The sequence below is a fragment of the Phaenicophaeus curvirostris genome, chromosome 18 (genome assembly GCF_032191515.1).
Source record: "Phaenicophaeus curvirostris isolate KB17595 chromosome 18, BPBGC_Pcur_1.0, whole genome shotgun sequence".
NCBI lineage: Eukaryota > Metazoa > Chordata > Aves > Cuculiformes > Cuculidae > Phaenicophaeus > Phaenicophaeus curvirostris.
Window position 1 is genome coordinate 7,726,913 of NC_091409.1, and position 26,393 is coordinate 7,753,305.

At 46.1% G+C, this 26,393-nt stretch overlaps 2 protein-coding genes across 2 annotated transcripts in view; one reads left to right on the top strand and one right to left on the bottom strand.

The window, feature by feature from the left end:
* Positions 1-26,393, top strand: part of UCKL1 (uridine-cytidine kinase 1 like 1) — a 179,119-nt gene that overhangs the window by 68,705 nt on the left and 84,021 nt on the right. The gene's annotated exons all lie outside the window — the stretch shown is intronic.
* Positions 461-25,154, bottom strand: PRPF6 (pre-mRNA processing factor 6). The gene is made up of 21 exons (XM_069871636.1): positions 25,022-25,154; positions 23,883-24,051; positions 22,715-22,833; positions 22,001-22,079; positions 20,922-21,098; positions 19,951-20,106; positions 19,177-19,271; positions 18,291-18,447; positions 17,941-18,103; positions 16,114-16,232; positions 14,947-15,165; positions 13,226-13,348; positions 12,294-12,415; positions 11,081-11,219; positions 10,002-10,121; positions 8,643-8,819; positions 7,673-7,806; positions 7,101-7,192; positions 5,120-5,234; positions 2,532-2,658; positions 461-1,784 (listed from the first exon to the last, which is right to left on the bottom strand). Exons 1-21 carry the CDS (start codon positions 25,090-25,092, stop codon positions 1,632-1,634), a joined length of 2,826 nt encoding a protein of 941 aa, XP_069727737.1. The 5' UTR covers positions 25,093-25,154; the 3' UTR covers positions 461-1,631.

Genomic DNA, 26,393 nt, shown 5'->3' on the forward strand with positions numbered 1-26,393 from the left:
ACGAGCCAGAGCAGGGATTCTGTGCTGTGAAGGTGTGCTGGAGCCTGGGAACACAGACCACCCGGGTTTCAATTTCTGTCAGCATTTGGATTCTGGATTCAGCCAGCGCTTACAACTGCGTCCCATGCCCAGGAGTAAGCATTTAGCCCAGGACCCCAAAAATACCTACATGCACATCCGTGATCTACACCTTCCTTAGTGAAAAGGCAGCTTCACAGACCATCACCAGCTACTCAAAAGAAAGCACACGAGTTTCTGTTACAAACCCAAAGCAAAACATGTTTTGCTTCAGGACCATCCATTCGCATTCTCATCTTGCCTGGCAAGAGGCTGAAGCACAACTTGGTGTAACCACTGGCAGAGACCTTCCCAGAGTGGTGGGAGCCTGATAAGCTCAAAGCTTTTTGCTATCAGACCCACTGTTCCCAGTCAAAGGGCAAGACCACATTCAAAGAGAATGTAAGGAGACAACAAAACAAGCTGTATTTTATACATATTGTCCAAACAAGCAGTGAGAGAGGTTCTCCCCCAGCTAAGTACATTGTATAATGCACAAACACACCAACCGGGACACCCCCGTTATGTCCTAACATAAAACATTACAGCTCTTCATCCTCTGATCACAAGAAATACAAGGTTTGAGGTCAAAACAATACAGATCACAAGCACAGAAAATGAAGACAGCTTAAAAAGGGTCAAACACAAAGCTTTTCCTCTCATCAATTTGCTGTTTTCCATCTGTACTTGGAGAGCCTCCTCAATCTCCCCAACAGAAAGCACTTGCCACTGCGAAAGCACACAGCTTCTCCAAGTAAAGGTTATTGTTTCAGCCTTCAGAAATTGCTGGATTTTGCATCATTACTTTAAAATACCACTACGCTTAATGAAATCAGACACCTAAAAGAATGAGTTGATACTATATACATCTAAAAAATAGAGGAAAAGGTCCCTAAAAAATGCTCTTGGATTCTATACAACGCTCCGTCTGCTCAGGTTTGAGGAACACTTCTGAGCTGTGCTGCACCTTCCCAGCAGAGAAGACCAAGCTGAACCAGGCCTGTAGCAAAGGTAACTGAAAAAGAGGGGCGAGGACAGCCCTTCCCCTCAGCTGCTGGCCTTTCTCTCGCAGAATTCCCCTTGTCTCCATCAGGGACGTTCAAACAGCAGCAAACCAGATCTGCAGAGAGAGAACCAGCATCGTGTGGGTCGAACACTAAAGACACTGCACAAAGAGGGACAGGTCAGGCTGGGAATGCAAGCAAGTGAAAAAAACAGAGGAACTGCTAAACGTCAGAATCCATATCAGCAAGTAAAGCTTGTATTTACAGGGGGGATTCAGGTATCTCAATGAAAGTGTCAACGTAGCCTCACAAGATGAACAGGTGCTTGCCTCTCCTACACGACATCAGCAACAACGCTCAGACATGCTGCAGGAGCCGATGGCCACGTTGTGCGAGCCAAGAGCATTGGGAAGAGAAGGAAGCTGCTCTTCTGTTTGGAAGAAAGAGCTTTCATATAGCCACCCATCTCCTGTCCTCTGAAATCTGCGCCACCGTAAGGGCTAGTGCACCAAAAGCAGGTAAGCAGGCAAGTCCTACGGAGGTGACTAACACAGCCGAAGTCAGCACGCTCTAGAAGGTGTTTTTAAGCTTGGCTGCCACGAGCACGAGAATCTCTCCGATCTTTTTCTGCCAATTCTCGATGTCCTTGGAGACATCACACCAGAGCTCTCCGTGGCGAGGTTCGGCATTCTCACAGCGCTTCCTCACCTCTTCTTGTTGTTCCTATGAAGAAGAGAAACAACAGTTTGCAAGTCTGTTAATGCCCTGGTTTGTTCCAGCAAACAGCCTTCCAAGCTTATGGTGGGGTTTTCACTTTGTGCTTTTAAAAGCAGTATGGAAGCCTGAGTCAAAATCCAGTGGCAGGAACTCTCCTGCCTTGCTGAACACGCTGGCTGAATTAGAGCGGAGCAGGTTTTGGCTACAGCAGAGAAACTGTAGCTTCCTTTGCGTTACCACCTGCATGAGATCTGTCAAGCGCGAGGTCTCTCTGAAGTCAGAAGATAAACACTCCCATCACTTCAGTAATATCAGGCAGTAAAAACAGCCATAAGAGATTAGAACAGCCTGTTCTTCCGGCTGTATTCACGTGCAAACCTGTGCTCGACACTTGTGAAGAAATAGGACTGGTTACACAAACCCAGCGTTGCAATTACAGGGAAACATCCCACCAGAAAGCTTTCATTTTACAGAAGAAAGATTGATTTCATAGAATTTGCACAAACTAGCAAGGCTGCGGACAGCGAAGCAGCCTGAAAGACAGCTCAGCTAATGACACAGCCTTTTGAAAACCACCACACAGGCCTGTTCATGCTCATTCATGACCAGGCGTGACAGCTGCAGCCTCATCCAAGAGCCACACAGGCAGCGGCAGCAGCGAGCTCAGCCCAGCACCGCAGCAGCACTGGGTGACCACTGTCAGCGAAGGATCCCTGCTGCCTTGCCCAGCTCCCTGTTCCCAGCCACGCTCACCTCTGTCCCATGCTGGAGCTCAAATTTGTAAAAGAAAGCCCAGGCATCTCCCAGGTCAGAGTCGATCTTCACTGTTCGGTGGAACCACTCTCGGGCCTTGGTTATTTTACGCTCGCTCCAGAACAGCCTGTTGAGAAACCCGAGACTGATCAACAAACAGCCTCTCTCTTTAGAGGAATGTGGCAATCCACAAGCACTCCAACCTAAAGGCTCTACAGATACTTCAGTTTTTTGCTCTACCAAGAAGGAAACAGCAGAACAGGAAAGCTGGGGAGTGACTTTTTATAAGGGCCCATAGCGACAGGGCAAAGAAAAACGGCTTTAAATTGGACGGGGGCAAGATTTAGATTAGACATTAGGAATAAATTCTTCACGATAAGGGCAGGGAGGCCCTGACCCAGGTTGCCCAGAGCAGTGGTGGTTGCCCCATCCCTGGAGGTGTTCAAGGCCAGGTTGGATGGGGCTTGGAGCAACCAGATCCAGAGGGACATGGCAGGGGGTGGAACTGGATAGGCTTTAAGGTCCCTTCCAACACCGATTCTATGATTCTATAGGCATCTGCTGACTGTCCTTCCTCTGGAAAGGGAAGAGACATGAGAAGACTGCAAAGAACATCCACCACTCCTCACAACGAAGCAGGTTAAGGTAGCCCTAGGAAGAGACAGAGGCCTGAGAAGGGAAGTATACTCTGAGCTCAATCTTTGCCAACTCAACTGCTTAACTTTGCTGTTCTGTATTCCATGTAGAAAAAGACAGGATCGTATGCCTATATCTATTTCCTCTCCTCCCATTTCTTATTATTTCAAGTAGATCTTAACTTCTAACAATTAAGATCTAAATTTAAATTAAAAAAAAAAAAAACAATTACAATCTAGCATCTAAAAGCTGAAAACTGCACACATGTTCCTGGAGCTGCAGCTGTGTATGGTCACACATTCACATCCACGAAGCGTGGTCTAGAGCAGAGCAGATCAATCACGTCAGCTCCACATTATAAGAAAAGGCAAGCACGCAAGCATCCGCGCTCACATCCCAGCCATTTCCCAAAGGTATTCATGAATTCTGAAGTTTCTCCCTAGTAATTATCCAGCTAGGTCAATAATCTCTTGGTTTCACTCCTTTGCAATAAGGAGTTCATTTGAGCTAGTAAGGTCTTTATCAAATCAGACAGCCATCCCTCATAAAGAGCTTAGCCAGCCATAAAATTATACAGCTTGTGTGATTGTTTTTAAGCCCTATAATACACTTGATTGTTCCACGTTAAATAAACTATGATTTAAAAGAGCACGAACAATGATAGAGGCTCAACACCTGTAGACAGAGGCAGTTTTCAGCAACATATTTGACAGCAGTTTTTCACAGACATGTGACATTATGGCATTACTGTACCTACACGAAAGTCACAATGAGAGGTGGAAGCTGTTTGTGTTGGGATTAGCTGCTAAACTGTCCGAGGTTGCACCAGAAGGGGCCTGGAAGCAGTTTCCATAAAGCAAAAGTTAACATTTTTCTCACTTGCTGCTAAAGCTGAACAAGTCAGCTGTCGTTATCTGGCAGCATCACAGTCACTGGAGTGTATCCTACGGTTTTCTTTGGCTTATAAAAATGAGTTGTGAAAGAATTGGGCAACTGTTTGGGCAAAATGCTTCCTGCATTAACCTCTTCTCGTAGTCCCAAAGGAAGAAAAGTTTGTTCCAGTCGCGACAGCTGTAGAGCCGTTTACACATCAGATCAGAAAGGATCTGAGTAAATTCTGATAGTGGGTGTTCATCACTGGAAGCCTTACAACTCTATCTAGACAGGAAGATAATTCCTAGGAGATTATCTTCCCATTTCAGAGAAGCAAACTCCAGTATGACTAGTAGCCTGCATTCCCAGAAGGGCCACAGTGGAAAAGAAGTGACAGAGCAGAAATTTAGGAGGGGAGAAGACTACGACAGCACAGCATCTAACTCAGGATTAAATAAATCTGACAGAATCTAGGATAGAAGAAAAAGATGAGGAATATAGAATCAGACACATCACAACTGAAAGATAACCAGCAAAAAGTATAGAATCATAGAATGGTTTGGGTTGGAAGGCACCTTAAGGCCCATCCAGTTCCAACCCTCTGCCACAGGCCGGGACACTTCCCACTGGATCAGGTTGCTCAAAGCCCCATCCAATCTGGCCTTGAACACCTTCGGGGAGGGGATAAGTACTTAAAACATATCCTATAGAACTTAATTAAGCCTAGTTCCCACCTGAAAGCACACCAAAATGCCTTTCCAGGGACAGAAAGGTAGTAGTTTTCGGAGTGCAAATGCCCAGACGCCTGGAAAAGGGTTCTGTGTGAACGCACTCCTGTCTGTGCCGCAGTCCCAGACCCACCGGGACAGCTTGAGGGCAGGTTGACATCCCCTGCTTCGGATCAAGGGAGAGATCTGCACAGTTACTAGGAGACAGCTTGAGAGCTGCTACTTGCTTTAAGGCTCATTAGAGCCACTGCAGCCAGAATCACGTGGCCACACTCGAGTGGAACGTTTCATCAGGGATGCAGCCACACACAGAAAATGGGTATTTTTACTACATCAAGCGCAGGAACTCACTTGGCCACAGCCAACAGGACATGTGGGTCATGTTCACACTTCTTGAGAGCATCCACACTCTTGGTCTTTCGTTGCGGTCGCGCTTCAAGGAAAATTGCCTCCGACCACAGGATTCCTTAATCAAGTCAAGTAGGAAGATTGTTTAGTATTATTTCTGAGATTCACCCTCCCCATCCTGTCATGAAGCCAGAGCTCTCTAACACAAGCAAACCTGGTGGTTATCCAGCCTTGGCCCAGATCACTCTTTCTGTGCTTATTTCATTCCAGTACCCTGAGCTTTTAGCTACTGCATGCCCCATGCTGGACCTTCAGTTCTGAACCATAACTCTTCTTGGTGTGCACTAATGCAGAGTTCATGACATTCAGAGGAGACATCGCAAATAGGGGAGGGCAAACCAGCATTTCAAAAGCAAGAGAAAGCCACGTGTCTGAACAGGAAACTGTAGTGGCAATAGCTGTCCCCGAAGGTGCAAAGTACACCCTCTGGAAGCAGTTTCAAGGGTGCCAGAGCACCACGGTCTTGTAGATGCTGGCTCTCCACCCATACAATGAAGGACAGCAGAGGTCCAGGAAAGCTGGGTTTAATACCTCCTTCCTTTCCCTGCCAAAAGTCAGAAAGGAAACATGCTCAGAGGAGCATGAAATCTCCAGTTTCTCATGTCAGCCAACCATACCTGCTGATCTCTTCAAAGCAAAGCCTGAAAGCTCCTGTCTGCCAGGACTCTATCAAAGGGCTCTTGCTTCCCATAAACTGTCCCACGGGAATACACACAGGCTTTGATGGTTGCAGTGACAGCCTGGAAAAGAACTCTTCTCACTCTTTATATACAGGGTCAAACTTCATTTTTCAGGCCCCTATTTTCAGGCCTACTGAGGACAAACACCATTACGTATCAGTTTTACTTTGTGCAGCCTGCCTACAACAGCCATAAGCAACCGGGAATCAATTCAGCAATCAGTGGACACAACTCTAGTTTACATGACTGTAGGTGTCCAACGAGCTAACTCCTGCAGGCTTTTATTCTGGTTTGTAGTGTTTTAAGATAGAGCTGGAAGCAATTTTATTGAAACAGAAACTGAGATCCTGCTGCCCATTTCCATAGCAACAGGCAGATTCTGTTAAAAAGCCTGTGATGGCAAACACTCATTAAGCATTAGGTCAGTCACAAAACGAAGTGGGACTTGGTTGGTATTGCTTTGTTGACCCACTCGCGCGGTGAGCAGCTTGCAATGACTTTACTATGTCATAAAAGTCACTTGACTCCCAATTATTTCACTGGGACTTCAGCAACCGCCAATTAAACACCTTGCAAAACGAAGCCTGAAGGCAAGCTAAAGCAGCTCGTCCCACAGTAGATTACTGCATTTTACAGTTATGTGACATCTTCTCTCCAAAGATGTCAACATGTTTAAACAATAAAGTCTTCCTGCAATTTTGACGAGAAACAGGGACATGTTATGGCTTTCTCCTCCCGTGCCAACAGGCAAACGTTTCCACCACTGGTTAGAACCAATTGAGTTACGTCATATGACCTACGAGTCTTATCTTAAATGAGTTAAAACAACCAGAAACCAGAACTTTATGGTCCATTATCCCCTCATCATGACTGCGAGTGACTGCAGTTAGCAAGCACACAATCAGCAGTGCAACCAGCAATGGGAAGCGTGCTATAGCCGGCTGTACTCCAACAAGACAGGGAAAACCCAGTCGTCTTCCACTGAACTTCCTAACTACAAACACTGGAGGATCTTTCTTCAATCCTAAAGCTCGACAGATTTCTACCAGCTTCAGAGAAAAGTCACCTGTATCCAAGATGCTTTTCTAGGAAACTTAGGAACAAACTGTGGACCACAGACCCAATACACTGGACACTGCAGCAAAATGGAACCACCACCAACCTGTGAGCTCTCTGGTGCAAGATGGGCTTTTCTCAATGAGGCAAAACAACCATGTTTAAGACAGAAACGAGGCCCAGCTCACCTGAATTGGGGCACTCCTGCAGCGCCTTGGCCATCAGAGTATTTGCAATATTCTTTAATCCAGCTCTGTACTCCAGTCGCACCGACTCCAACCTGGTAAGGAAGAGAATCAGTGATTGTGACAACACATTCACTATGTGGAAACAAGCAGCAAACCACAGGAAGGTCACTGAAAACTGCAAACATCTGCCCACATGCTGAATGTGTGATGGCGACTAACACCTCTCAGTCCTCTCTGTCTAAAAATAAACACGACCTTTATTTGATAATGGCCTAGATCAAAAACAAATCTCAAAAATAGACTATGACAGAACTGAAAGATCCCTGGGTTTTCACACTCTGTGCACAGCTAGGAGTAAAGAAATAACCAGTCCCCAGCTCCTTAGAGCAGCTACGTGCTAGCCAAGATCACCAAAGCATTTCTAGTATTCAGGAAAAGCTATTAGTTCAGGAGAAACTCCAGGATGGGCATGGTCATAAGTTCCAGGCTCAAATGGCTGAGACATGTAATAGCCAGCCTGAAAAATGCACAGGCTTTGTAGCCCAAATCCAGTTCATCCCCACACGACTCACCAGAGATCAGGATTCTTTGGATTCTTTAGGCGAGACTTTTCCAAGATGGCTCTTGCTCGAGTCAACTGCCCGACCTTCTCCTCTAGCCTAGACAGCAAAAGCCACAGCGGGATGGAATGGGGGCACTTTTTCAACTGTTTAAAAGAACAAAGCACAGCATGGTAATACGTGGATTAGAAAAAAAAAAATCTTATAATTCCTATAGAAAAGAACTTCCCTGCCTACATCCTCATAAAGAGAGTTTAGGAGAAGAGAGACAAAGTTGATTACGTCACTTCAATTTCTCCTAGATGGTCTTACAGCACAGAACTCTGGTTTCTCCTACATCCAAAACAGTTGGGTACATCCACTCTGAGCTATCCCAGTAGCAAGAGAAAGAATACACCTCCATAAACATCTGCAGTCTGTGTCCCTCTGGAAATGGAGGGCTCTTATACACAACCAACCCACAGCAAGAGCACAAGCAGGGAACAAAGCCTCTGGAGCACCCAGGAAGTCACGAGGATGCTGGCACTGGCAGAAACCTGCTTCCACGTTATCTTCATGGCTGTTTAGAAGCGCTCATACCCAGGACACAGATCTCCACTAAAAAGAGGATGTGCTCTATAAGTCACCTCCAGTTACTATGAGTATCTAAGAGCACGTTAGGAGGCTCTTCTTTTAAGAGTTCTGCTTTTACTCTTCACAGGCCTTAGAGCATTATTGTGCAATGATTTTTTCCTACCAGTGAGGAGTCAAGCATTCAGCAAACTCTCAAGCAAGAAAGTGCATTTTGCACACAGATACTGGGCAAGAGAAATTCCTGCTGCTTATGTCAAGGTCTTGCTTTGTTTTGTTATTGGTTTAACTAATGACTGAGAGAACAGAAATCATCTCTGGTTAGTCTCGGACAGAGCCCTCTCCATTCAAACTCAACAGACAACTCTCCACACCAGAAGGAAAAGCCAACTTGCAACAATGCACAACTTACCCCTTGGTTATACGCCTCCCGTGCCTTCTCTACCAGCTCCTTTTGTTCCTCTATTTGTCCCTTCATCATCCACAGTTTGGGGAAGTCCTCGTAGTGCTTCAGGGCTTCTTCACAAAGCTCCTGCGCTGCAGCAATATTCCCAAGCACCCATTCCAGCTTCACAGACTTCATGAAGACCTGAGAAAGAACCACAGCTGTTTGTTACCAGCAGTCCTTGAAAACCCACTACCCCGTTGATGCAGTGGTTTCTCGCTTTCATACACCCATTAGAATGTTATTGATTAGCTCCAGCTTCAAGTCAAAGTATGAATACCAGGGTTAAATAACAGTGGTAACAGACACCAATGAGAACAGTAAATGCAAATATTACAGAAGTTGGAAGAGACTGATCAGTCTCACCTGTTAGCAGAGCTGACACTTGTGTTATATTTGTACAAAAAGCACAGCTTTAAGAGCACAATCAATTAACAAATGTGAGCCTGCTTCATCAGCACAACCTGATCTCCTTAGATTCGAGCTACGACAGCCACTTATTCAAACTTACAACTTCAAGTTGCGATCCTGCTAATTACAAACTGGTACATACGCTCTCCTGTCCTAAACACGTTTCTTGTAGCTACACGTGGAAGTTACGGCTGTGAGAAACACCAACCAAAGGCACTTCCACCACTCTCTTATCCCTGTCCCCCCCTTTCTCAGACTTCCCAAACCATGACTACATAAGTCAAGACTGAGACCAGCCCTAGCTGCCAGGAGCTTCCTGACTGACCAAAGAGGAAGACGACAGTGTAGGAGATCCAAGGATGAAGCACAAATTTGCAGAGGGAGGGGGAAAGAGGGAAACCGAGCTCCTTTTTCTTTTACTTGGGGAAACTAAAATGGTTCTGCGTGAACAGCTGAAAATCGACAAAGTTACCACACCAGAAGCAACTGCAGAGACAAACACAGAGTGTAACTTTAAACAGCTAACTCTACCAGAGCTGCCTCGAGCACCACAGGCATAAGTGAGTCTTCTGTGAAAGTATTTTCTCTCATGTTTTCCAAGCCGTGCTTCTATGCAACACGAACATTATACAAACAGCTGCAAACTGGGAATTTCCTGACTTTTGCCATTTGTGTCAAAAAACCCCCCGAAACCCTTCGCTTGATCCTAGCCTCCTTTTCCCATCATGCCATGACTTTGTGTCGCAATTCACTGGAGAAGCGCTGCAGCAAAGTGGCCACATGCCTGCAAAAGGCAATGGCAGGAAGCCATCTAGTCAATCCCTGGGGCCGCAGAACTGAAGGAACTCCTCCTTCCATCCCAACTCCCCCGTGGCCAAGAGAGGTCTCAGCCTCCCACCCTTCGCAAATCCTTACCCTTGCAGTGGGGGCACTGCTGCGAGCTTTTGCCAGCAGCCTCCTCGCTCTTTCATATTCATTGTTTTCTGACTCGAGCTTCACGGCAGCCAGCCAGATCTCCTCACTGTTGGGGTTGGCCTGCAGGAACATAAAATGACAGACAAATGCATACAGTGAATCAACAGCAGATTTAATCCTCCATTTGATCCAGATTAAAATTGAAATCAGAGCTTTGTCAATCCACATGAGGATTTTTTTCAGCTCTAGCTCCTCCCAGTCTTCTTTGACCTTTGAAGTTTATAGAAATTCTCCAAAACAGATGCACAAAGATATACGCCAGTGTGGAAGCTGGATGCTTCTCAATTGTTGAAAAGCTTTTATGCTTGATCTTCTGAACTTCCAGCTTAAATACTGAAAAGATCATAGGCTCTGCCACAATGAGACCCTCATTTTATTACCCCCAAGCAAAAACACTGAAGCTCGAATTCCCAGCTGAGGCCTGCAAACACTCCTCCAATAAAAGTCACTTCAGTGGCAACCGTATCAATAAGTCTTCAGGGTGGTTACAAAAAGCACCAAGAACAAATTTAGGAAGCACATCTCTCACCTTCAATCTCAGGACTTGTCATTTGGATTTGCTACCATTTAGCTTTTAAACCTCGTTCGCAGTGTTAGAACTGTATTGCTCTGCCCGTCTTTCAGCATCCAGCAGACAATTCCCTTCATTTTGCTGTAGATTAGTGGGTTTGGCCCAGGCCATAAGCAACGCAGCAACCTCATTCATCAGGGCAGACCGCTACCCTTTTTGCTGCAGAGACAGATGGCCCAACACAAGGAGATTCTGATCCATGACTGGGGCTGGTGGGAGCCACGGCAGTAAAATTACCTGGTGTGATACTACTAAATGACCAGTAATGCACTTTTGTTTCCCATTTGCTACTGTTTTACAGAACATTCTACTGCACAAAACAATCAAAGCACAGCGGAAGCTCCCATTGCTTTGAAAGGCAGCAGGAATTGGGTGCTGACAGAAGCAGCCTACTTTGTATTCTTTACCCGTTGTACTTCACACCATCGTACAAGTCTAACATACCCACCTGGAAAGCCAAGGCCAAAATGCTTCTGGCTGCTGGCACATCTCCTGCCAGCCACTTGGATTTGGCTCCCATGAGCCAGAGCACTTCTGCTTTGGGACAGTGAGCAACAGCTCTCTGCAAAAGAGCCTCCAAGGATTCTCTGAGACAAGAAAGAGCAAGTTACAATCGAAATACTGCCAAAGGCGAACTCTCACACACCATTTCCACTATCACTCAGGGTTATAACTATTGTTGCAAAGTCCAACAGTTGTAAACCTTGATAAGTTGTTTCATAATAAGGAAAGGGTGGGGTCTTTTTTTCACAAGGGTTCTGAAATCAGCACTCCACAAACGGCTCATTGTTCAAACGACACCTTTGTTTGATAGCCTCTGCAGAAAGACCCTGCACACGAACAGCTCGTTTGTCTTGGAAAGAGCCATTCTTCTGTACAAGCCTCAGTGGAAACAGAGACAGGAAGGTTTTGAGAATTATGAGATGAAGCTGGATGGATCTTATTGAATTTTTTTTTCCTCCTCTGGAAAATATACTTTTTGGGCAGAACAACAGGTTTAAAAGCCAACCACCACTGGGAAACATGGGAGAACAACATCAAAAGGCTTGAATAAGAAAGAACTCGGCATCTTCAGCAACTTCCACACCATGGCCTGGTTGGCTTTAATCAGGCTGATTCCCCTTGCACAAAGGGTCTGCAGCACAGACTGTTTGCCTTATTCTAAACAGAAGGTTTCAGATGTGTAAAGCTTTATGAACTAACTTTGAAGTAAGAGGTCTGAACTGTGACAGCACAACACAGATCTTAACGCAGTGCAAGGTACACGCTCACAGCCTGCTTAACCTGAAAACGACAGGGATGCTCAGACAACTTCAGCAACAAAGCAGTTTATCAACGAAACTTAAATGAAACGTGTTGTATTTCAAAGTGACTTGTATTCCCAATGTTTTCTAGAGATGCCTTCTCAGACAGAGATGGCTGTCCCACTCTTGCTGTTCATAGTTGTTTTAATCAAGTAATCCCTACTACCTGAACTTTTTATGATTTCATAAAACCCAGAGATGTTTGCAGGTCTGACCTTCTTCTGTTATTGTTAAACTCTTGAGTTTCCACCAGCTGAACTGCAAGTGCAACAACATTTTAGGGCTCACTTTGTAGCTTTTCTATGGTCTTGTAAGAAGGTTGAACCTCTCCACACAAGGAAAGCGGAGCACACGTACCTCGTTCCATGGTTCTTTTCAAAGTACGCTGCCCGCAGCCACACACTCTTCTTGCTCGGGAAGACTTGCAAGGCATAAGCATAAATCGCTCGGGCACACTCCAGGGCATTATGAGCAACACACTATGGAGGAACAGATCAGAGCTAAGTCAGTTTGGGGCTGCACCGAAATCAAGTGTAAGAAGTAATGACACGTGCACAATACAATACAGAACTCTAACTCAGAGTAATACACAAATCTGAGCATTATAGAGAACAGAACAGTTATCACCAGCTTAGAAAGGAAGCAGGGAGGACATTTTCAAGCATCCTTCTATCAGAGCACAGGTATTGCTGGCCTTTACTGGGACTGACACGCACAGGCCAGCTTGAAAAATTAGCAAAGCACTGCATTGCCCTTGATCTGTTTTTTACAGCCAAAACAAAGCGCTCCACAGCACATGCCCCCCTGCTGCTGTCAGCCCAACTCAGGGCCAGGGGAGTGGGCATTTCGCATGCTGAAATGCAATTCAGTTTTTAGCATCTGTTCAAATTACTCCCCTAAAGCAAAGAAAGCCTGGTAAAACTTTTACCCAGTCACCTCTCCAGTCTCACATTAACTCTCGAGCTGCAATGTTTGTGCCTTGAAACTCAACCGCCAATTCTTTAACCAGATCTCAATCTCTGTTGATGTTGCACGCACACAAAGATCCCACCAAACACACAAACCCCCACCAAACAATCTTCCACAACCACCAACTTTTCACCTAGTTAAATTCAAATCAGAAAAGCACTTATAACACAACCTCCTGACAGGCAGATCAGCCAAATGCAAGCAGAAATTGCGGGAATCACATCTTATCACTTTCACTGATAATAAATGCCATTTCCCAGGTCCAGCCCTATTTCCCTCCGTTAAAAACGAAAACAACCCAGCACCACAGTTGGACGTACACTGTCAGCATCTTCCATCCAGGTATGTTTCCTATCTTCTTCCTCAATCCCAATGCCAATCACAGCTCGCATGATTGCCTGGCATGTGGCCACACTTCCAGCTTTATCACATTCCTCAGCATCCTAGAAACAAGAGTAGAATCCTGCTGATTTTGAGAAATCAGCACAAGAAGTTAAGAGTCCACAACAGCAGCTCTGTATACACAAACACAGAGACAATGCAGGGCATTGCATTCTTAGAAACATCTTATTACTCAAACATATCTTGTCACTAAGAGGTGAGCCCACAAAGAAGGTGCTGTAGATATACACAGAATCAATCAGAAGCTGGTTAAGAAATAGAGCCCATCAACTGCACCTCCTGAAAAGGATCAAGTGTGACAATGTGTGACCTTTCCAGGCTGAAAAGTCTCCTCTTACAGCTCCGCTGACCTGCCCTGAGCTGAGCCACACAGGGTCCTGGCCAACGATAAAACAAAAGAATTTGAGAAGAAAGAATGATAATGAAGCTGGTGACCTCCTTTCAGCTTTCAGTTGAATACCAAGTCTCAATAAGGGCTAAGCAATAACTAAATGTAAACGAATACACCCTGAACCACTGTTAAAGCAAAGGAGCAAAGGCTCCCTCACCAGAGTGTGTTCACAAAGTGGGGTTTCTGACATCCAAAGCTTTTGAAAAGCCAACTGTGTTTTGCTTAAAGTTGTTAAGACAACCTCTGATCAGGTAACAGGAATGGTTCTAATACTGAAAAGGAACTCAAGAAGACAATTACGTAGGAGACTGTGGAGTTGGTTTTTTTTAATAAGAAGTTGAAATTAACCTTTAATTGTTTTAGTGCTGTAAGGAAAGTTAGAATTCTTTTAGATGCTAACAAGAATATCTTTAATATTAAATGCTTTCTTTGTTATCAATACTCTTAACCAGTGCGCCAACGACATTTTGCTGCCTTGACACACTGTAAGTGATTTTAGCAGTAACCTGGTTTAAAGATTTATGCTGGAACAAAGCACATTACACATTCAGGAGGAAAGGAGTTTTTTTAAGCTGAACATCAAGTCATCTAGATGGCAACAGTCCTTGAAGAGTCTCACTAAATCAGGAAACTCAAGCGCCACAGCTTTCAAATGCAACCAAAACACGGGAAACTTTTTGAGGTACAGAACTTCACAAACACGACGGCCTGGGATGAACCTGTGCAGAGGTTGCCTTCTGTGAATGTCACTGTACAACAGGGTTCCATGCGTCAGCCATGAACACTTCGCACAGCCTCAGGGCTACAAGCCGTAAAGGACTAACAGACTATTTCCTGCCAGCTGTATATGCAATATTTGTATTGACTTCTTAGAACACTGACAAAGGCTTCTTTGGCAAACAGAAACATATAAAACCAGGAGTGACATATACAAAAAAATACACAAATCCTTCATTGGAGGCTTAAAGCCTCTGTCCTACTTAAGGCACAGAAGCTGCTTCAACTTGAAGCTGGTTCTCTTCCAAGAGAGAAGTAAACCAGCTGTCCCTCAGCTCAACACACACATCACCCCAGTGTAACACTTAATCACAGCCATGGCTCCCCTCAGCTCTTCAGTCTCACCTCTTGTATCTTCATAAGGATAAGCCTAGTGCAAAACTACTCAACCTTACAACATCAAGCATCAGTAGCCTTCAAAACAGAACCTGAGGAGCTCCTCTAGGTCTCTAATCCACACCAAGCAAATACCTGTATCCACTGCTCTCTGTTGATTTCCACACCATTAGCCCTAAGAGATGTGATGGCTCTGTCAATGATTTTCTCCACCATCTGGGTGTTTCCATTAGCTTCCTCCAGTTTGGCAGCAGTAATCCAGATGTGACGATCGGTTGGAATGTTCTCGCGGGCTTTGTTAAGGACTTTACGAGCATTCTCGTATGTCTCCAGTCTTGCCAGCGCAAGCCACAGCTGTGGAGCAACAAAAAAAAAATGTATTTTAGATTAGAACAAGGAGATGACAACGCCGTCATACGGCGGTGTCGGCCCAGAGAGATAAGCAGCTTTATACTGTTTGCTACTGCTTGGCAATTGCCCTCAAATAGTAGACAGAGGCTGCAGAACAGCTATGAAGAAAGATCATAAACAGAGACTACTGCTGTCTTTAAAGCTCAGTCCTAATCACCTTAACATATCATCCTCACACCATCACACCAGAAGCACAGAAAAGACACAGATCTGTTGGAGTAAGTTCAGAGGAGGCCACAGAGGTGATCCGAGTACTGGAGCACCTCTCGTATGAGGACAGGCTGGGAGAGTTGGGGTTGCCCAGAGCAGTGGTGGCTGCCCCATCCTTGGAGGTGTTCAAGGCCAGGTTGGATGGGGCTTGGAGCAACCAGATTCAGTGGGAGGTGTCCCTGCCCATGGCAGGGGGTGGAACTGGATGGGCTGTGAGGTCCTTTCCAACCCAAACCATTCCATGATTTTATGATCTCCGTTTGCTGGGCTGCTGCACTCATATTTTCTACTTCTCATACAGCTGAAGGCACTGTGGTTCAGCATTTCAGAAAAGAGCCACTTTGGTTCAGACTCCCCTGGCCACATGCGCGCTTGTTTCCACAACTGCTGAGGCACTAACCATGCAGACGCACAGAGCTAATTGGCTGCAGCAGGCACAGCAGTAACACTGCCATAACTAACGTAATGATTACATAGGAAAATGAGGCATGTAATGACCACCAGACAATTAACTCCAGAGAAAAAAAAGCACAGTCCACTATTCATCACATCCTTCTCGCTGTGGCATGAAGTGCGTGGCAGAAAACTCAAACTCCACTCACCCTGCTTTTTGTTTTCGAAGCTCTACTGTGGGCCTAAAGTAGTGTGGAGGGGGTTGCTTTATTTTACTTTAGAACTTACTTCGACACTCGTCGGACAGCACTCCACAGCCCGACTCAGCATGATCCTGGCATCCTCAGGTTCTTCTAACTCCACAGCTGCTTTCCACAAACGCACCGAATTTGGAACATGCTCAAGGGCTGAAGAAGTAAAACAGTTTCATCAGTCATGACAAAGTAGTTTACCAAAGAGAAACTGAAGGCTTTCTCCTGTTGCAGATGAAATTCCCTTAAAGATAGAAGGAAGAGAACTCACATCAGCTCTTGCCTCAACAATGAGAACTTAATATCAGAGAATAAAGAAAACCTAATCATTTTAATTGGAAACAAGTTTTGGAGAGCCAAGGGCCTTTCCCCTGTACAAGCTGTAACTGCAGCCTCTTCAGTGAAACACCAAGCTGAACACCTCTAGTCTCAGCAAATGAGTACATGCAGGACTAGGTAGCTTCATCATCAGGGTCTCCCTTTATAAACAGGAGCATGTTCAAGACTAACAAATAACACAGCGTTGTTCCTTCAACACTGAAGCTGCCCCCTTTTTTCCCATAGGGATCTTCTGACAGTTTAACAGATCCCAGTTTAGCTTCTCAAAAAGTTACTGGCCTACTGTGCGCAAACGAAACAGGAGGATGCATAAAAGCTTAAAGGTATCACTGACACTAACACCCTAAGCTGCTGAATCCAAAGTGTTCATTCAGCAATCCAATGAGCTCCATCTAATTAAGTCTTTGTGGCTTCCTTAATCTCATCCAAGAGTTAGCGACTGCTGGCAGAAACCATGTTCTCTGCAGACTGTCCTACATGTGCTGTCTGAAACATTAAAGCCTAAACAACAACTTTTCTCAGCCTTCTCTTCATAACCTCGTATCTTAAAGATACACTGAAAAACTAGAAGTGTTTTTCAGCCTTCTGTCACTCCAGCTGACACCGCGGATTACAAGTATTAGCTGCATTGCAGTAGGAGTTCCACTGCTCCCACGGTGATCGTACACAAACCTGCTATAAGAGAGGACCGAGCACCTCCTCCTTCAGTAATGCAGGGACAATTGCAGCACCACAGAAATCGGTAGAAAGAGGCATCTAAACTAACTTTGAAACCTGCCAGGATTCCAGGCGAGGCTGCTCTTTTAAGCATTCCTGCAAAGGCAGAGCCAAACTGCTGGGCCTGAACCTCTGAGTACATCCCTTTAGAAGCAGCGCTGAGGGTTTGGGCATTAACTGATTCTCCTTGAACCTACAGCAACAGCAGGAGGAGATTTTTCTGAAGCATTTTCAAGTGAACAATATCAGCCTGCAAGAGCTTAAAGCATCACTGGTCCAGATAGAACATGTTTTCATAGATAGAGCACTTGATTTTTACACCTCAAGATGAATTTTAAACAGTCAGCTTCCTGGCTCCCAAGGTCCTGCTAGATGGTAGGAATGCACACAGCCAGCAGATGAAACACCTGATCAAAGGTCACACGCTTCAGCGGCATCACCTAGCAGTCAGTCGACTTTATTTAAGGAGAAATAATGGGTTAAACTGCCCCTTGTCTTAAAGCTGTACACACAAACAGCTCCAAGCATTGTGTTACTGATGTTTTCTAGGCAGCAGAGAAGTTCTGTGAAGCTGTTAACAGGCAGCAACTGGGAAGAGAATGATAAATTGTGTTCCATTCCACTAACAGCTTCGTATCAGAGATCAAGGAGGTGATTCCAAAATGTTTTTCTCTTTGCAAATACAGCATAAAACAAACGCTCAGTCTTTAATGCCTAAGTCACTGCTTTCACACAAGAACTCATGATGCAATATAAGCAGTAGGAGACTAAGCAAGCTTTTGTCCCCTGACCCTGCAGAAGCTCTCACCTTTCCTAAGGACGCGTTTCTTTGCACGGATATCTGTCTCCAGCTCTGCTGCTCGTATATAGATTCGGACAGATTGCGGAAGGTGGCGGACAGCTTGGGCCACAACAGCCTTGGCCGTATCCCCCGGCTGAAGCCGAGCAGCTTCTAACCAAACATCTTCACTCTGTCAGGAAAAAGAAACAATACAGAATTAGAGCTTCTCATCAAATACATGTTCTTTCAATACTGCAGAAGGTGAAGCTGCATCAGATACAGCTGATAGAAGCTCAACAGAGAGACGATGCTGCTCATAACCACTACCTTTTCCTACTGTTTTGCAAGGATCAGCAGGGAAGCAAAGAATTTCTGACCTTGGGGCACATCTCCGTCCCCTTCATGATGAGGTTTCGAGCTACTTGGAGTTTGCCAGTGACCTCCTCCAGTCGGGCTGATGCTATCCAGGCTGGGGGATGGTGAGGATTGGTCTCTCGTACAGATTTCAGGAGCAAACGGGCCTTCTTGATATCACTAAAGGAGAAGGAAAGACAGGCAGGAAGTTTTAGCATGCCAGCAAACAATCCTCTGGAATTAGTAAGTACTTTACAGTCAGCCCTCCACAGCTACATAGGGATGCATAGTAACTGTGACCTCAAATGTTTCATACTGGTGACACAAATTATAGACTACCGAAACAAGCTTACAAACTTACAATAACACAGCAAGATCACAGGGAAAACCGGTTAAGTATTTAAGTAAGATTTTTAGGAATTACACTTGAGCACTTGCAGTTGGAAGTTGGAAAGCGCAAGCGTTGCTTTAAGTCACATACTAACATCAATATTTGTGCACATTGTTTTGACTTACATGGCAATTCTTTGTGAAACAGGTGTCAGCCTTCAGGTTAAAGAGGGTTTCAGAGGTCACTAATCAAGCCCACATTAGCAGTACACAGGTACAATTAACCAGGTTATTTCCTGGCTGGCAGGCAGCCACACATTGCCATTGCCCTAGCATGTTAGTCCACGGATAGAAGAGAAGCAATCCCTACAAGTGATGCATCCAGGTCAGACACTAAATACATCCCTTGAAAGACTACATCAAACCTCACGTGAAAAGAATTCCTCCTGAAAAACTCACTTAGCATCCTTCACAGATTAAAAGCCAGCTGAGAGCCACCCACTCAGGCATATTTCCATTTATACACAGGAGTATAGCCATTACTAAGAGGATAAAACAGTTAATCCTTCTTAAACTTACTTGATGTCTCCTCCATGTGTAGGAATCATGGAATTCAAGTCTGTCAAATATCCTTTTGGGTCCACTACAGTCTGGCCGCTCACAGAATCCGACACCTGGGAAAGTTAAGTCAGCACTATTGAAATGACCACTCACAGCTCCATTGTCTGTCTGCCAGTTAGAGACTGGAAAAAGGCACTGCAGGAGCAGAAGAAACCTTGACATTCCTCTGTTACCAAATCAGGGAAGCAGGGAAACAGAAAGCCTTCCTTATTAGCTTTTTTCCACTTCTAAAATACACAATTTTAACATTAAAAATTTAGTACCACTCTGAAAGCAAGCAGCTTGGCTTTCAGTCACCAAAAGGTCCTGCAGCCCTGCGAGCTGAAGCTCATTGTTTGAGTTTAAACAAGATTTAGATGGGAACATCAATGAAGAAGAATGGAAGACAACAACAATTTAAAAGTTGGGTTTTTTTCAGCATTTAGTCCTTCATCCCTACACAGGATACAAGATGCCAGTGCTGTTTGTCTGCAGCACATCTCTGGTGAGACAGGGCAGCTGCTCTCCCACACTGACCACAACTTCCAGGGACAAACTGTTACTTCTCAGGAAATTCTATTAGTGTAAAGGGCATGAGACTTAGGGAGGAGGAGCACAAAGTAATTTCAGAGCTGAGTTGTCTCTTCCAACACCCAAAAGAATGACAGACTCTTCTAAAACCAGGTCTTAAATAGCAGCACAACACCAGCCCCAGGTATAGCTGTGACAGGTCTCGCCTTCTAGCATCCTTACCTGGCTCAGCCTCATGTCCATCAAGGTGTTTCTGGCTTGGCCAATCTTCCTCATATCCAATTCACCCGTCCCAGGTGTCATTAAGCCTGGTGTCATTCCTCCTGGATATGGAGTATTCAAGCCCCCTGGATACGGAGTATTCAATCCACCAAATTGCTAAAAACAAGAGTAAGAGAAACCCTGCTAAAACCTCTTCCAAGATTTCAAAAATTGAGGCTGTCGCCTGATCTGCTCTTCTCCATCTACAGCACAGAGACTCCAAAATCCACCAGCACTTCTGAAACAGCCGCTTCCCCGAACCACAAGACATTTCTCACACAGGTTTTGTAAATCTGTGAGGAACTGTGCGGGTTTAGTCAAGACAGTGAATTACGTAAGGGGAAAGTAAGAAACATGAGCACAAGCACCTAAACCCAGCACATTAAATAAGGATATCTGCAAAGACATCCCATGGACATGTGGTGCCAATTCAGGGTCAGTCTACTTCTCCTGTGACTGTGACCACAGCAGCCTGCGGCCATGTAGCAACAAGCTAAATGACTTAATACTCAGTTGAAAATAAGGCAAACAATTTTAACACGATTGTTCCAGAATTCATCAAACCATTAGGTGAAGCTGAACTTTATTTTCTGAGCCATTTTTGCAAGACATCATAACAGAAACGGATGTTGGTTATGCTAAACAGACCTCATCATCACCATTTTACAGCCAGAGAAAAGGAAAAGAAACACTTTCTTCCAATTTTAACACAGGAAGAAGGCTCGCCCTGCCTGTCCTCAAGGCTTCTCTGGTAACGGATATACACAGAAAGACTCTGGCATGCACAGGATTTAGCATCCATCAATTCTGCTGACAGACTCCCAAACTACAAGCTTTTTGGTTAAGTATCTTTTTTTTTCCAAATGCCTTTAAGACTGCACAGTTTAACCCTCATCTCTAATTATAAAACATCAAGTTTGCTCTGCACTTACCGTCTGGCGCGGGTCCACAGAAGTGTGGTTCTCCCCCGACTGCAGGTGTTTCGCAAAGAAGCTGTCAGGTACCGGAGTCAGCTTCTCATAACGAGGGTTCCTCTGACGCTTGTTCCTGGCATCACCAACTTCTGGAATACTCAGCCACTCTTCTTCTGTCACCTCTGCCAGCTTCCGCTATTCACACAGGAACAGTCATTGTTATTTGTTGAAGAATTTTCCTTCTAATTGCTTATTCCTTAATAGATTTTTTTTTTCTTGAAAGAATTCAGATGAATTAAGACTGAAAGGGCAAAGATCAGATTTTTTCTATGCCAATGGACAGAAGAATCAGATGTGTTTAATTAGAATTTGGTTTTAGTCCAGGCTGAGATTTCAAATCAACTCTGTTATTCAACTCAGCGCTACAAATGTTCAGATTCATCTCAGTGCCTGCAGCATTGAGTGTTTTATCACTCATTATTAAACAATAGCTTAAATGATACATTATATTAAAAGAAGATTTAGAGTCAGATTCTGCTTTATTATTATTATTTCAATGCCAAGTCCCTCAAAGAGAGAAGTGCGGCACTTTCTCCGGAACTGATGTGAAGTCGCAATAAAAGATAAAACAAAAGCCTGGTATCAAAACTCACAGAAATTTCACTTCCTTGTGTATCCACAAGAAAAGTGCTCAATGGGCAGAATCACCACATCCTTCCATGTCCCTACAGAGTCACTTATAAACACCCAAGTCCATCAAATTAGTGCAGCTTGGAATGCCGCTGTCTGCAGAGGGCAAATCGCTTTATCCCTTCCTGCAGATACCATCGCCACTGCGATTTACACCAGCACTACGAGTTCCGCTGTCTAAGCCTGTGCAGCTGCAATGGACTGGAAATTACAGTGCAGAACCTGAGAAAGCTTCACACCAAGAGGAGTTTCCACACCACCAGCTGCCAGCTTTAAATTCACTTTCTTATTTTTCCCACAGAAAGCAATTCTAACACACAAAACCCAACAAGAGAAATGCACAACAGACACCACTGCCCACATGTCAAAGTACAAGTCACATTTTAGGCAACATTTTTCTTCCTTACTTTCAAGTCCGAGAACTGCTGCTGAATTTTGGGTCGCTCCATACGGTATTTTTCTATTTCTTCTTTCTCTCGTTGTTCCCTTAGGAAAAGGAGCACCGAGTAAGTAACACTGGGCGAGTCTTTACACAAAGTGTTATTACAGAAAAATGCATTTCAGCAGAGCTAAGGCATAAAAAAAAAAATGCATTTTTTCCAAGTTCTGACTATCAACATTACGAGAGGCATTACAAATTAACAGTATTATAGCATACAACAGATGTCTCCAACCAACCAAACGCCTTTAACATCCTCTTCCCTACAGACCAAGCAGTGACCTTTAACAAGTTAAACAATAGCACTGGTTTACAAGACACCTGCATTACAAGACTTTTCTCACAGCTTCCAGTGTGCTGTGCAGTGTGTGATGTGCCAAACCCATCCACTCAGCATCTCACATCATCTTAATGAACTACAGTAAATCTTAATTAGCTACAGTGAAGCAATTCAACCGCATCAACTCTCAGAGCTAGTTGTGCAAAACACCCATTGTCCTTAGAACTTGAAGCCACAGGGTCAAAGGTACAGCACTCAAACGAATAAAACCGCGCAGGCTTCCGAAAACATAGCCAGTAGGCAAGGACAAAATCCGAACTGGGAAATGGAAGAGGGAGAGGAAAGCTCTAGAACATAATGCCATGGGAGAACACTCCACGCCAGGCTTGTAATGGATCCTACCTTCTTTCTTTCCTGCGTTCATCCATCCTCTTATCCAAAGCTGCATAAATAGCATCTGCTTCCTCATCATCTTTTTCATAGGGGCCGCTTGAGAACAGGCTGCCAGCGTAGCCATTGAACTACGGATTTGGGAAGAAAGGGAGGAAAAAGAGAAAAGCAAAGCAGGATCCTCAGTTTCAAGCCCTGTTATGTCCCTGCTACAGAAGAAGGAAAATGCATGAGCAAGGCTATTTCTAACACTGCATCAGATGAACACAGCCCTAAATGAAAGCAGCTTTCTTCTGCCACCCTTTGTGCTTATTCTCCCACACTATTTCAAAAGCAAAACTGCTTCAAAATTGCTTCTATTGAGCAATAAATGAAGCCCCACTATAGAAAGGCCATTTTCTTCCATTAACCCCCTACTGAAAAGCAAACAAAAAGAACAACACAACATTTAACCACCCAGACTGGGATTTAAACACAAGAGAATATAGGGGCCACATAAAGATCGATATATGTCAAAGCACTATAGCTTCGATTTCATTTGTGCAAAAGAACACAAAATACACCCCTAGAGCACTTAAACTATTATTTTATTTATAGATCTCTTCCCGAGACTCTCAGGGCACTGTATAATTAAACCACAATACATGGACCAATGCCACAACAAAAATCTGCAAGCACTGTGGCGTTCTCTATAACGAGATCTCAATTAAAAAACAAAGGCAAAAAGGAAGTGCTGCTAGCAAACTACAGCAAATTGTGGCCTTGAAACCTCAGCTAATCGGGGGTTCATAGCAAGAGAGCAGGGACAAAAGGACTTTTCTACTTGGGAGAAAACATGTCACAGAATCATGGAATGGTTTGGGTCAGAAGTGACTCCAAAGCCCATCCAGCCCCACCCCTGCCATGGGCAGGGACACCTCCCACTGCATCAGGGGCTCCAAGGCCCATCCAACTTGACCTTGAACCCCTCCAGGGATGGGGCAGCGACCACTGCTCTGGGCAACCTGGACCAGGGCCTCCCCGCCCTCACAGCAAAACACTTTTCCCCAAAATCTCATCTCAATTTCCCCTATTTCAGCTTAAGGCCGTTCTCCCAGGTCCTGTCCGTGCCCTCCCAATCGAGAGCCCCTCCCCAGCTTTCCTGCAGGAAAGACGTCCAGATGGATGAAAACCTCATCACCTCATCGTAATTGGTGTCGTTCAAATCCTCATCATCATCATCAGCCGTCTGATTCTTTTTCATCTGATCCCCAACCGTTCTCTTCCCTGGCGGCGCATGACGGTCGTCCACGGGGTCGTTGGCATCGCGCGCAGGGCCGATATCGGAGCGAGTGGTGAAACCTGTGGCTCTGTGGTGATAAACCAGCAGCTGTTTAGCAAGCTGTGCCCCCACCACCGGTCACACAGACAGGGGGTCAAAACTACTACTTTACATCAGACAGAAAAGACATCATTCTTTCACACGAACTGCATCAGACAGCGCCCATGCCTACCATTCACACACCCCGAGGGAAACGCCATTCTTTCATAGGAGAACTTTAGTTCATATCAGCCTCCACTCTTTCAGCTGAAAACAGTTCCCCTCATCCTGTCCCTGCACCCCTTGATCAAGAGCACCTCCCCAGCTTTCCTGGAGCCTCTTTCAGTACTGGAAGCTGCCCTAAGCTCTTCCCTCCAGGCTGAACAACCCCAACTCTCTCAGCCTGTTCTCATATGGGAGGTGCACCAGCCCTCAGACCATCTCTGTGGCCTCCTCTGGACTCGCTCCAACAGCTCCATGTCTTTTCTGCGCCAAGAACTCCAGACCTGGACGCAGGGCTCCAGGCAGGGTCTCACCAGAGCTCACCCAGCAAAGGGCAGCTCCTGGCATCCACCGGCACCAAAACCTGCCTCTTGCCGCTCCAGGTTTTATGATTCATAACAGGACCCCACGCACACAGAGTCACAAAGGCCAGAGAGACACAATCCCCTCCGCGGCCAGCGGTTCTAAAGCCCCAAGAAACCTAACCCTGGCACCAGGTACGCGTTTAAATAACAAAACTCCTATCTAAACAGCAAGGCGAAGTGTTTGGAAGAACACTCGGAAAGCAGAGCTGGCTGCGCAGGACTGCTAGCCTGTCCTGTGGGGATGGGGACCCGGGGAAAAGGAGAGGAGGGCGGGATGCTGTGAGGGGGGTCTGGGAAGTGGCGAGGGAAAAGGGAGAACGGGGGAAGGGGGGCGAGGGGGAGGGCGAGGGGAACGGGGGGAGGAGCGAGGGAAGGCCGAGGCAGAGGCCGGGACAGCCGGTCCGGTCCCGCCGAAGCCCGGCGGGCGCTCACCCGCGGCCCAGCCCCGGCACGTAGCCCAGGGGCGCGGGCATGCCCAGGAACGGCTTCTTCTTCTTGTTCATGGCGCCGGGGCCGGCGGCGAGGCGAGAGCGGGGCCGGAGCGGAGAGCGACGGCAGCAAGCGGCGGCGGCAGCGGAAGCGGAAGAAGCAACGAGAGCTGGAGGGGGCGGGGCGAGGGGCACTTCCGGTCCGGGCGTGGAGCAGCGCGCCCCCACACGGCCAGGAGGAGCATGGGCACCACCGGCATTGCACGGGCATTGCACACACCTGCACGGGCATTGCACACACACCTGTACAGGCATTGCACAAACACCTGTACGGGGATTGCATACACACCTGTACGGGGATTGCACACACCTGTACAGGCATTGCACACACACCTGCATGAGCATTGCACACCCTACACGAGCATTGCACACACACCTGTACAGGCATTGCGCACATACCTGTATGGGCATTGCACACACACCTGCAGGGGGATTGCACATCCTACACGAGCATTGCACACACACCTGTACAGGCATTGCACACACACCTGCACGGGCACTGCACACATACTTGCATGGATATTACACAGACACTGCACACGCATTGCACGCACACTGCACGGATATTGCACACACATTGCACACGCATGCATGCGTTGGTATTGCACACACATGTACGCAGACATCTCGCACACCTGCATGGATGAAAATTGCACGGACATTGCGTGGATGTTGCACGCACATTTTACGGACACTGCACACACGTTGCACACGCACATGCGTGGATCTTGCACAGACATTGCACGGACATCTGCACACGCATCTACCCTGCCACACGAGCACCCTCAGGTGCTCCAGCCCCTGCGCCACCCACCTCCCTCCTAATTTCCCTTCGATAACCAAGAAAACCCCTCGCCGATGCGCACCGTGCCCGGCACAGAGCCTGCGCAGGCGTTCAACAGCTGGGATCTCTTTGCTGGTTAATTATCAAGCCCAACCCTTTCCTTCTGCATCTGTAATTAATGGAGCAGATGGTTCTTGTAGAGCCAGCGGTGCCTGGGTCTGGTGGACCTGTGCCTGCAGCGGGGTCTGCTGCAACGGGGGTGGGGGGGGTGGGAATGGGGAGGAGGAGGATAGGGATGATGAGGATGAAGTGGGGATGATGGGGATGATGAGGATGAGGATGAGGTGGAGATGTTGGAAATGAAGTGGAGGTGATGGGGATGAAGTGGGGATGGTGAGGATGGGGATGGGGATGATGAGGATGGGGATGAGGTGGGGTTGAGGTGGGGATGAAGTGGGGATGAACTGGGGATGAAGTGGCGATGGGGATGGTGAGGGTGAGGATGGGGATGGTGAGGGTGTGGATGTGGATG